The sequence below is a fragment of the Sardina pilchardus genome, chromosome 15 (assembly GCF_963854185.1).
Source record: "Sardina pilchardus chromosome 15, fSarPil1.1, whole genome shotgun sequence".
NCBI lineage: Eukaryota > Metazoa > Chordata > Actinopteri > Clupeiformes > Clupeidae > Sardina > Sardina pilchardus.
In genome coordinates this window covers 13,996,556-14,009,001 of record NC_085008.1, presented here as the reverse complement: position 1 = coordinate 14,009,001, position 12,446 = coordinate 13,996,556, and the positions used below count along the sequence as shown (strand labels likewise).

At 45.3% G+C, this 12,446-nt stretch overlaps 1 protein-coding gene across 2 annotated transcripts in view; it reads left to right on the top strand.

The window, feature by feature from the left end:
- The window catches only part of yjefn3 (YjeF N-terminal domain containing 3), a 29,742-nt gene extending 19,716 nt beyond the window's left edge, over window positions 1-10,026 (top strand). For both annotated transcript variants that reach the window (XM_062556993.1, XM_062556992.1), the window contains 5 exons: window positions 3,233-3,341; window positions 6,993-7,103; window positions 8,120-8,233; window positions 8,323-8,473; window positions 8,660-10,026. In XM_062556993.1, coding sequence (XP_062412977.1) covers window positions 3,233-3,341; window positions 6,993-7,103; window positions 8,120-8,233; window positions 8,323-8,473; window positions 8,660-8,856 — 682 coding nt within the window. In that variant the 3' untranslated portion in view covers window positions 8,857-10,026. The remainder of the gene's footprint in view (window positions 1-3,232; window positions 3,342-6,992; window positions 7,104-8,119; window positions 8,234-8,322; window positions 8,474-8,659) is intronic.
- Window positions 10,027-12,446: the final 2,420 nt, after the last annotated feature.

The following is a 12,446-nucleotide window of genomic DNA, read 5'->3' as shown; positions in this document are numbered from 1 at the left end:
GGTGGACATGAGCCATTTGTTTCTGCAAAACACTTCTAGAATGTTTTCTCACGGCCCTGTCCAAAAGGAGGATTATGCTGGATCTCTCAGCTGTTGAGAATACCTGAATAGTCGTAATATCTTCTACGGTCTAGAGGACATCAGCAATGTGTTTTTGATATCCATTTCCCTCCGTCTCCTATTCTAATGGCCTGCACATCACCATATTCACTGCTTCGCTGATTAGTCTAGTCTAGAACTTTAAGTATATTCTCTCTCCTGTATCTGTTAACTTTGACCGTGAACAGAGAGAGCTAACACGGGCCGGAGCCGTAATAATAGGGGAAATGCTGTGATTTAGCTGTCCATGGCAAGACATGGATAATTGCGGTGACTATACTTAAAAAGGAGGTTGCCATGGGGACTCCGATTTAGGTGCTGATCATTTAAAGGACACATAGGCCCTGTTCCTTGAGGCTCAAGTGCTGACGCAACACTGTAATCAAACGTTCCCAGCAAGAGATGGGTGAATTAAAAGTGAAATTTAGAAGAGAAGTGGCCCCTATACTTTGTCAGAGTTACTTTGCCCCGGCTCGCCAGTCGCCACAGCCCTTTTCTCTCCATGGAGCAGGATTGATTTTAGTGCTGAAATAAGGACTGCAGCCGCGACTGAGTGCTCGCGCTCCTTCTCTTGAGGAGTGCCGGGACCTTAATGAGTCGGCTGTTGTTTGCCTCACATGCTGACGGAGGTCAAGGAGGCCGGGTGGCGGGCGGGCGGGAGTGCGGTGCGGTGCGTCCTCTTTTCGCTGGCAGCCGCGGCCCTGCTGGCTGGCGCGCGGAGGTAAACAGGCTCATTAGGCGCTGTGTGATTGCGGAGCTGTCGGCGTGGTGAGCGGCCCGCGGGGAGCCCCGCACCGCATGGGGAAATTAATGGGCTCAGGGGGGTGGGCAGGGAGGGGGGGGGGGGGGGGTTGAGGGCCTCTCAGGCTTGTTATTGTTGCTCATTTCATCTCTCTTCCTCCCCCCTCTCTCCCTCTCTCTCTTTCTCTCTCTCTCTCTCTCTCTGTCTCTCTCACACACACACACACACTTACACACTCACACACTCACACACTTTCTCTCTTCCCTCACTCATGCTGTCTCCCGTTTGTACCCAGAGCACCAGTGTGCTCCTCCTCTCCATAAAGTTGTGAGAGAGGCGGCTCCCGTCTGCAGTACGAGACTTTCCGGGACCCAGGAGGCCTTGCTCCTGCTTGTGCTGATCGGCTTCAAAGATCTTGGCTGCCACTCAGACAAGGCCAAGGAGCAGTAGGGGACTGGGGGAAAACTTGGGCGTGTTTTTTTTTGGCAGCAGTCAGATGTATTGTGCTGAGGCAAGGAGTTGCACTGCAACCTGCTGGTGGCACTGTTTAATTACCAACGCAGCACTTCCATTTACATTTACATTAAATGTACATTTAAGTGCCGTGTTGTTAATTATTCATTTAGCTGACGCTTTATTCAAATGATATATGCCAATTATATCACCACTGAGGGCCACTGAGGGCCACTGTCCTCAGAGAAACTTGACCACTACACTACCACCGTCCACTGCCCACTTCAGCACAATACCAAGGTTTCAGATAAACCATTTAAAGCATCAGCATTATTTTTTATCATACTGTTGCCGGTAGACCAGTTAGTGGTCATATGGGGACATTTTTTCAGCTCCACGGGTTGGACTTGACGAAAGAGCCAAAACACCGTTGCATGGCCTGAGCTGAACTTTACAAATATCATGTTGTCAGCGTAAGCCGGTAAATATCCCCCCTGTGAACTCTGTGTGACGGCCGGGCTGCTCTATTGGAGACTGCAAATGCCAAAAGGTCTTCTTGATGCGGTGAGCAAGCCCAACCGTCCAAAAGGAACATCGGGATGAAGAGATATAGGATGACCTTTAACATCCAAGCGGGCAGAGGGAAATTACGGCAGTGTGCTGTAAATCCCATCTCCTATTCTGCTGACTGGCTTGCGAGGGATCACAATGTCCTCATTACTGTGGTTTGTGGTGAATGTGGAGGATTATTTGACACTGATATTATTATTAGTATTTTACTTCATTCATCCTCTTATGCAAAATGTCAGTATAATTCAAAATGACTGTAGATGTTGTAATTGTAGAGGAGAGGACTCCTTGTGGCTTTGCTTTAAACTCTAGAAGCTGGCTGTTATCTAAGCTCTGACAGTCACCAGGTTACATCAGGCAGTGTCTGCCTTAATCTCGTCTTCTTTATCCAACCACTGTTAATTGTATGATGGGAGATTGGGGGTGTATTGTATCTCTGTTGCGTGTAGTTTTTTTTAATGAATCATTCATGCTCTCTCATTAGTCACTCTTGTAATATGCCTTAGCTCATACTGTTTGGTGTGGCATATAAATGCAATGCGGAATAACAATATGAATACGATTTGGCACACGCTAATATAGGAAGCATCCAAGTGAAGACAGATTTGCAGTGACAAACAAGACTCTCGGTGTCTGTTTGGTTTTAAGTCAAATATTGTGCAGTGCAAGTCAGCGTCCGTTCACGGCTCATTTATCTTCTGACAGCAGTAATGCACATATGATCCACAAGGGGTCCCCAGTGTAGTAAACTCCGGCATCTCTGGGCAGCTCCGTCCACCCCAGACTCTCTTTGATGGGTGTTTATGCTGGAGTCATTGGATTTCATGGTCTCCGGGGGAGCGCTTGACTCAGAGCCGACAGGTCGAGGGGCTGTTGCCCCCGCCTTTAAAACGCGGCCCCGCTCCCGCTCCCACAGAGAGAGAGAGAGGGAGAGAGAGCGGGCCGTCTCAGGCGAGCCGTCTCAGCGGGCCGTCTCCCTGGTCTGACAGCTACTTAAGATGAAGGGAATGAGAAACAGCTCCTGACACCAACATGTTCAGATGATAAAGTACATGCCCGATAGTGTGTGGTCACACAAATATAGACCGCTGGAGGTAATCTAAGCCTCTGATTCTCCTTTAACAAGCTTTTGCATCTGATGTTACACAGTGAAATCAGTGCAGCTGGAACAATGGTCTTGACGCATGGAGTCATGGACCTGTTTAGTTTTTTAATAAACACGGTCTGTCACTAAAGACCTACAGTAATTAACAGATGGCTTTAATCTGAGCTGGTATTTGCCATGGTGTTGTATATGCAATGAATATGAAGTAATTCATTGTCCCCTCTCTCTCTCTCTCTCTCTCTCTCTCTTTCTCTCGCTCTCAGTAAGGTGGAGGCATCAGCCATTGAGACAGAGTTGCTGCGGGACTACCGGTTTGGGCAGCAGCAGCTGATCGAGATCTGGGGTTATGCCTGCGCCATTGCCGTAACCAAGGTCTGTCACGCTTCCCCTGCGCCCCCCTAGCTCCATCATCACCCCGACCATCATCCCCGCCAACACATCTGCACATCTCATAGCCGAGCACACACACAAGCCCTGCTTCTCTCTGAGGCTCGTAGAAACACTGAAACCTTGTTCCCTGTTTTTGTTGGTCTGAGGGTGCTGGCCTCAGCAGATCCCGAGACTCGTGCCTCAATAAACGTACAATATATCCAGACATCCACACAGACTATTCAATAGGGAGCCACCCAGGGGAGGGAGGGGGGAAAACAGGGGGGGTTGTCTCGACCCCCCCCCCCCCCCCCCCCCACCCCCACCCCTCCATTCCCTCTTCCCTCAGTGTCTAACCAGTTGTGTGGGTTGTGGACGGTGGATTCCTGCTGGCTGTGGTCACGGGTTCCATGTGGATTACATCAGACTTGGAGAGACCCCTAGAGGGCTTTCAGGCTGACCTACCTGGGCGCCGTCGGAACATGAGCCGCCGGCGGGAGTGTGCCGGAGCGTGACTGATGCTCACCCGACAGACAGCCATGTGAGAGGACCCTTCCTGTCGGAGGCCCACCTCCCCATCCACCCCCCCACCCCTCTCTCCCTTCTGATTATCGTGACCAGAACCACCAGCGCTATTTATCACGGGGGGACTTCCAGTTTCAGTGGCCTGAACAACCGCTGCCGAAGAACCAGTGGCTAGAAAAAGACATAACAGTCACTAGGCAGAGACTGAAATTACATCATTGGTGTTTCAGGGAAGTGGCTGTCGTAGTGTTTTATCAGCGGAAGCCTCTGTGCCTCAGTGGGCTACTGTAGCAGTTAGATTAATGGGCAAGGGCTTTTAGCACCTCTGCTAATAAGAGGGTATCTTATTTTTATGTGGTGTCTCAGAGAAAAGGTTTCCTTGCCCTCCGGGCTACAGCATGTCTTCATCCCGGGTTTTAGGCCTATGTTTTTTTTCCGTCTGTCCTCAACATGCCCCTGTTTTCTGTCTAGATTTCCCATAATTTTCTGTCTACTTCTCTCCTTTCTCATCTCTCTCTCTCTCTCACGCTCGTCTCTCTCTCTTCCTCACTGTCTCTCTCTTCCTCTCTCTCTCTCAAAGGATTTCTCTTCCTCGCTATGTGTGTGGGCAAGCATATGTCTGCACATGATTGAGGAGATGGAGTTGTGTTGCTAATTAGTGCGGTTGTCAGATGATGATGTCAGGACAGGAGATGCTGCTCCAGAGATTTGATCCCAATCAGCTTTGTGAGCCACAGCCCCGGGAGCCGAGGGGGAGCAAGCACGAAGCCCTGGCTCGACCTGGCAAAACAACATTCCACCGGTGAAGGAGAGGAGAACAGCAGCTTGCCTGTAAAACTGCAGGACAATACTCGGGTTGCCTGGACCACGACTAGCACCGTTTCTGAGAGACCGGAGCTCATTTTCTCCACTCCGCTTCTCGCCGTTAGCAGAGCTCGACTGCCGTCATTAATTACGGACGGTTTGCGCTATAATTGCCACAGGGAGGTTCCCGGGGAGTCGGTCAGAATGTGTCACCGTGAATGCTTCCCATTAAGACACCACTACATCACCAGACGAAAATTAGAACTCTAAAGACCCAGAAAGTGGAGACTCCCCGCAGCCTGAATGTACGACGTGTCAGGTTTATCCGGGTTATTGGCCGTTAAAAAAGGGCTTATTCCATCCAACTAGAAAGTGTCTGACAACACTCTTGCAGTATGATTACAGAAGGGAATTTCTCACCTCTTTATGAGAACTCCACTCAGTTGAGCCCGGTGGCCTGTTCAGTTCTCCCCCAATGTGCAAGATAATTTGTACTGACTGCTTTGTAATTTACGGTAATTAGGCTACTACTCGAAATATCCATGCACATGTTGCCATTTGTGTTGAATACCTTGGCAACACCAACAGTGAGCTGAACTATTTTAACGGGCACTTGAAATACGGCTGGTAAAACTGCCATATTAAATACATTGTCATCGGCTCGCGCGTGCCATACCTGATATATTTTAGGAATGCAGCCGAGGGGGAGGCGGGATGGGTGTGCGAGGGTGTCATCAGAGGAACGCTGAGATGCCAACGCCAGGAGGGAAAATCCGAATGTCACTGGCCACACAGCTCAGCGCAGGACACCGGTGGAAAATGTGTTATTTAAAGGCCGCATCCTGTGGTGTTGTCTCTGGTATTTTTCCACTCCTGTAAGAGTTATTTTAAAAAGTTTGGGCCGAGGGTGCCATGTCTCCCAGTGTGTCCCTGACTCGTTTTGGAGGGAGGGCTTGACAGTGATGGAGGGTTCACCCGGAGGGATGGGACTTCAGCATGGCAGACGAGCTGAGGTCACTGTCTAACTGTCTCCATGTCTTAAGTCCCTTTCCCACATGAGCGAGACATCCGGATGTCAAACGGATATCAAACGGGTGGCTGTATGTGGGAACGCAAAACTCGGGTATTTTCTTACCCGGAACTCACCCTACTAGCCCCCTACTACTACTTCTAGATGTTACCCGGGTGCGCTTAGGTGGGAACGCAGCCGGCACAGTTCTGGGTAAAGATGGGGGGCGTACCGATGACGTTTAGAAATGCGCCCTTGCAGCCTGCTTGTGCAGCACGAGCACGAGGCAGAAAGTACAAATTGCCATGGTAACGATAAACATTGCCCTACGAGTATGAACTACTATGAACACAGACGAGAACACCGGAGTACTGAAAACAGTGACATTTTGTTGTGTACCTACAATAAAAACTTAAACTGCAATCACGTTGTTGTGTTTGTTGCGGGACAGGCAGGATTATCCTTGCAAACGTGAATAGCTTGAAGTGTTGTCGATTAGCTTGCAACTAGCTGTTTATTACAGTGGTTAGCTAATAGTTAATAGCTCCTGTAACTGCTAATAGTTAACGTCGCTGTTATTAAGCATTGTTGCTTTTTGTAGGAGTTGGGAAAGAAGCCTCAGACCTCTGTGTGCTGTTTATATATTTTCCAGGTGTGTCATTATTTTCTATTCATTTGTTGTGTTGGATGAGGGTTGAAGTAGAGCTTTGTTTACTGTGGTCCTGGAGTTAGCTATTTTTCCCTCTATGCTAGCTCCCGCTGACTAGCGAGCTAACTACTGTTGTTTCATGATGTTTTGGATCTGATGTAAGTTCGCATCATCCAGGCAACACAGCACAACAACGCATTTATTTAGCGTCATCTCCCTCCCCCTGCAAGTGCTGACATTGCCCCACCCCTCGCGGCTCCTACTCGGGTCTAGTGTGAACACAATTACCCGTATCTCACTCGGACATAAAGTGCATGTGGGAAACGTCAGTGTCGTGCCTCTACCCGGGTAAATATGTCCGGGTAATTTCTAGAAGTTATGTGGGAAAGGGACTTTAATGTCTGTCTGTTTCTCTCTCTGGTCTCTTTCAGGCTTTCTCTCTCACTCTGTTCTATTCATGCCTCTATCTGTCTGTCTCTCAGTCTGATGCCCCCCTCCCCTCTAGTCTAAATACCCTTGCTTGACTCCCTTGTTCACTTCTTGCTCTTTTGCCTATCTTGTCTGACTGTCTTTCACCCCGTTGCACCATCCGACTATCAGACTGACTTCCTGTTCTCCTGTCCATCCACGTCCCTCTCTCTCTCCCCTTTGCCTCTCATCTGTCTAGGCTTTTCCTCTGAAGTCTCTCAACAAGAAGCAGCCCACAGTCCTGGTTGTTTGTGGCCCTGAGCAGAACGGCTCGGTCGGTCTTGTGTGCGCCCGACACCTGCGTATATTCGTAAGTACTGCAGCAACAAACGTTCTCTCTAGGAATCACAGGGGTAACAGCAGCGACCTCAGGGTCAACTTAAAAGCGCCCTTCTGAAATATCAAGTATCGCACGCTCAGTGAGTCTCCTCCTTTGGGGACTCTTTGTAACTGTGTTATAGAGAGGCTAACCTTGACTCGGCGCTTTTCAGGGGTGAAGTGCTCTTTCTCTGAAGAGAAAAAACACCTTCACAGTTGCATGAGCATTTCCTTGGAACCAAATGTTCCTACAACTTCGCCACATGTGTCCAAAATGCCAGATTTATGGAGCATCAATAGCCAACTATTAAAAGCATATTGATGAAATCTGTTAAAGTCATAGAGGCACTCTCTGAAGGGCTCAAGGCTAGGCTTAGGGTCAATGGAGGGGTTCCACATTACACTGTCGGATTCATGGAATGCATTAAACATTTTCACATACTGTGGCTCTCTTTGATCTAAAGGAAAGACAAATCAAATGTTGACCACTGCTATTCTCTTTTCATTTTAGTAGTCCTTGAAGGGTGATTGCATAATGTAATGTCCTGATCGTTAAATTGAATCTTGTATAGTAATGTTTCTTTCCGGAATTCATATTTCCATAATTTCCACGAAAGCGATACTGACATTAAATCTACGTGATCATTTCATCTGCTGCACCCCACCTTCACTGACTGTTTATGTTTGTATGAAATTAAACTGAGCGTAGATGAGCATTTCCCCCAAGCTCTTCCACCAGGCCTCTTAAATTGTTAATTCCAACTGTCCATGTCATTATGAGAGCCTTTTTAATATGCATCAGTGGCCTCTGCAAATCTTCTCTTTTACTCCTCTGAGAAAAATAAGGAAGTAAGGTCAGAATATCTTAGCTACCTTAGGACGGCAGGAGGAATAGATAGCAAACTTATTCAGTCTTTCAGCCTCTGAGCGCCATTACCTTAGCTCCCCTTTTGCCTGCTGAAAAGCCCCAGTCATCAAGCCTCTCCTCCCCTTCACCCCCTCTAACAGGAGTACGAGCCAACAATCTACTACCCAAAGCGTTCCTCACACAGCGTGCACCAGGATTTCACCGTTCAGTGTGAAAAGATGGACATCCCCTTTCTGTCCTACCTGCCCACTGAGGTGAGACACGTGGACATGCCAGTGCTGCTGTTACGTAGCTGTTACGTAAGCCTGGAATGTATACTGATACATCTTGTTCCAATTTGCAGGTCCAGTTGATAAATGATGCCTACAACTTGGTAATTGATGCAACCCTGGGTCCAGACAGTGACTCCAAAGATATCAAGGAACCTTACTCCAGTATCCTGGTGACCTTGAAACAGGTCAAAATACCGATAGCCAGTGTTGACGTGCCCTTAGGTATCTCATCAGATTTGTTTACCGGCTCATATTATATTCTCATAATGGAATTACAGTTCACATCAGTATTGAGTTTTTGTTCAGTTAAAGTTCACATGAAAGTGATCTAAGGTATCTCTGCATGTACGCTGTTTTTGTGTATGCCTTTGAATGAGTATGGTGATTAAAAGTGCGTTTACCCTACAGGTTGGGATGCGGATGAGGCAGATATGGATGGAATCAGCCCCGAAGTGCTTATATCTCTCATGGCTCCCAAAAAGTGTGCCACTAATTTCTCTGGGAAGCATTTTCTGGCAGGACGCTTCCTTCCTTATGACATACAGAAAAAATATGAACTCAATCTTCCAGAATTCCCAGAGACAGAGTGTCTTATAGAACTGTAATACATGCACATAAATATGAATATTTTCGATACACAATTAAGGATCGTATATACTTGTTTTGTATTTTATAGATTCTGCATTGGTTCTCTAAAGAGCAGTCTTTGCCCAAGTGAGAATGTGAATTTGTTTTGGCCACTTGCTCCAGAAGTAATGTTTTAGAATGTTTTAGAAATCAAAAACTGTGGTTAGTCTGAGTTGTGCAATGTTTCTTGGAAAACTGTTGCAGGGTTGTTCCCCTGTTTCCCTTTTCTTCGCCTTCAAAAACAAAACAGTCCACTGTTTTTTTTTCTCCTGATGAAAACTGCCTTTCCCTAGAAACCAGCTTTTCAAACATCAGCTACTAGCATTTCACAACACTTTCAGTGACTACTGTACCTCCTGCTGAAGCTGTCTGATCTTAAACTAAGTTTGCTGTTGTCCATATGTTCACAAAATTAGTGACTTTTTTTCCCCGGAAAACTGCTCTTCCTCATTTCAGTAGTTCTTCATCTAATTCAGATGTTAAAAAATACCGTGGTGGAATGTACAAATGTAGTCTGGTTATTTTACTAGGAGGACAATTTTACACAGCTGCAATGCCTTCACTCAGGCCAGCTCAAAGGTGGAAGGTATACTCAGTCAAAAGCCTCACTGGAGACGTGCCATTGGTATGTTCCAGGGTGGAGCTCAACAACAAATTACTTTCTCTTGCAAGCCTTTTGGATGTGATTCTTCTTTGTTGTATTTAGCTCCTCCTGTTTAGCCACAGACAGTCAGACTTGGGTTGAGAGACAGCGGTGGTGTGTTCACTGTTGCCTAATGTCCAATGCTTCAAAACACTATACTATTTGTTTCCCTCCTGATCCATGAAAATGCATGATGCCATAGAATGAAACATCTTGCAGTTTCATAGTATAACGTACACCTTATATTGGGTTGGATTTTGTTTTGGTTGAAAAGCTATATTCCTCAACTCTTTTTTTTACTGTCATGTATTTATTTATTTATTTACAAAATGCTGGTGAGAATATTTTCAGTATGTGAATGGCACCCCTTTGATATCTTACTGTCTATGGATAGATGAATGTTACTTTTTTCCTTTTAAAGACTACTGTATCTCTTTAGTTCAATGGCTGTTTTGCTCATGAACAGTTCATATTTCCCAATCAAATAAAGTTTCTCACTTTAAATTAAGAAATGGTTTTGATTTGTCCTGATTTCCCAAATGGTGGAAGTCCATGTCTCAAAGCACTTTCTCAGTTATCAACTGTGAAATTACCAATTTCAATGTCCCGGCTCCTCTAACATCCTCTGCATTTTGACCATAACAGCAAACCACTGGAAAGCGCTGGCAAACGACTAAGGGCAAACTAAATGAGTCGGTCCCCAGACATGTAATAAGTCTGGTCCTGGATTGAACTGAATTTGGCTTTCAATTGTGTATTTCCATTCAAAACACACTTCGGTCACGGGCTCTGCTCAGCAAGTCTGGGAAAAAGGCTGTATAAGGTATTGGTAATTGGTCACATACTAGCGCTCAATAACGACATTCAGTCCATGGCCCACTTACTGTCAGCATAATGATTAGAATCCAACTTCTTTAAATGCTTCGCCAGGCCGCCATTGTAGTTTCCTTTTAGGTTGGGAGGGGCATTCTCTCACTTCATTTCATCCAGGAAAAACTTCTCATCTCTTCTTCTGACCTTCTGACAAACTCATTTAGGTCACCTGGAATTGGAAGAAGTTTGGATTCCTCAATGCAGTTAAGATTGCAGAAGCTGCTGAGCTGCCTGAATTGAAACCTACAGGCGCAAATCTATCTCATGTATTTATTGAATGTTGACGTCCCCCAGTGTCTGAACATTCTATTTTGGATTATCCAAAGGCAGATTTCAATAAAGCATAGAGAGCAGCTGAATGCTTACTGTTTACAGGAAATCATTACGGTTTTATGAAAACCATTTCTGTCATTAAGGTTACTAATGAAGCGTGTGTAGACGATAACTGGTCATGCTGTTTCACAAGCGAACTTGGCTGTTTTGCTCAGTGGCATGCCACATGACGCCACTTCCCTCTGTTGCAATGGAGCATCATATATAATCAACATTCATGCAGCTGGAGAGCAGAACCATCAGTGGACCATATGTATCGTCTTGCGATCCATAAATACAGACCGTAATACACTCTTAATCATGCAGGGGGTATTCTGCAGCTCAAATAGTAGAAAACAATGAAGTGAACTTTTGGGATGAATAAAAGGCTAATCACATTGATCTACTGTATAATAGCTGAGCATCCAACATCCAAAAGATGATTTTAGGACCTCATAAAACTGGTGGCTTTTCTTTTTTTTCTTTTTTTTCCCTTCTTGTTACAGCCGCAGAGTGAACTTTGCCACACCTGTTAAGAAACTGAAGAAGCATGAAAACAGAGTCAGCGGTCAAAAGCCACCAGACCACAGGAGGACAGTAAAATGCACAAAGCCTTATCCCTACTAAAATACAAACAAGGCTTTATTTTTAGGCACTGAGCATCCAGCTCCTCATAATAGTCTCTTTAGTGGGGTGAGGGGGTGGGCTGGGGGATAGGGGTTGATAAACGGGACACAGATGTTAAAGTGTATTGGCCAATGGTAAGGAGAAGTGGGCTGGATTGGAGCACACTCCACAGGTCCGGCCATTTAAAACTACTCTGAGAAACATTTAATACTCATAAGACAGTACTTAAAGGCAAAGCAGCAAGGACACTTCTTTATGAACTTATTTGTCAAAGTCTTTACTTTCTCTCAACCAGAATTCACAAGAGTCACTTTTGAGTAGAAAAAAGATATTCAAGCAAATTCTCAGGAGAGCGGCACCATGTGGGACTTAAAGATGGTGACCTTTCTTCTGCCCTTTCTTTTTGCTACCTGCTTTGCACAAGGTAAGTGGATAACATGTTTTTTTTGTCAAACTGAAATCTGCTAATTGTTTGTGGTATGGTACTAGCTGACTCTAGAGATGTAACCCAACTGATGTTTTTCCATCTGAAGTATTTCAATTTCAGCCATGCAGGTGACTCCATCCCTTTGGCTGAACATGTTCTTATCATCCACAGTAAAGAATTATCAAAAATGACAACATACCGTAACATTGATATTTTCATTATTAGGCAAAGAATAGTTTCACTTGATCACATTCAAATAATCATGTGATTTGCTGCATTGTGGGTTTAATTATTTTAAAAGCGAATCTCGTGTCAAGATTTTAAAAACCTCTCTCTATATATATATATTTTTTTTTAAATCTAAACGTGGATTCCAAAAGTAGAGGGATGATTGGCATTGAATGCTGGACTAAGATATGCAGCATTGTTATGACTAAATGTAACCATGTGATTTTACATAATAATAAAAGTTTATGAATGGGGAAAGGATTGTCCATCTTGTTGACCTAGGCTATGGGCATCTGTTGACAAACACTTTAGTGCCTGGGTTAATTCAGGCTATAAATTAATAATAAATTGCCCTTTATTGGATGGTCTATATATTGGAGAATAATTTCATATTTTAGTAGTATGTGGAAAAAAGATTTTGATATTAATTTTCTCTCCAGTCTCTCCAGTCTCATCAT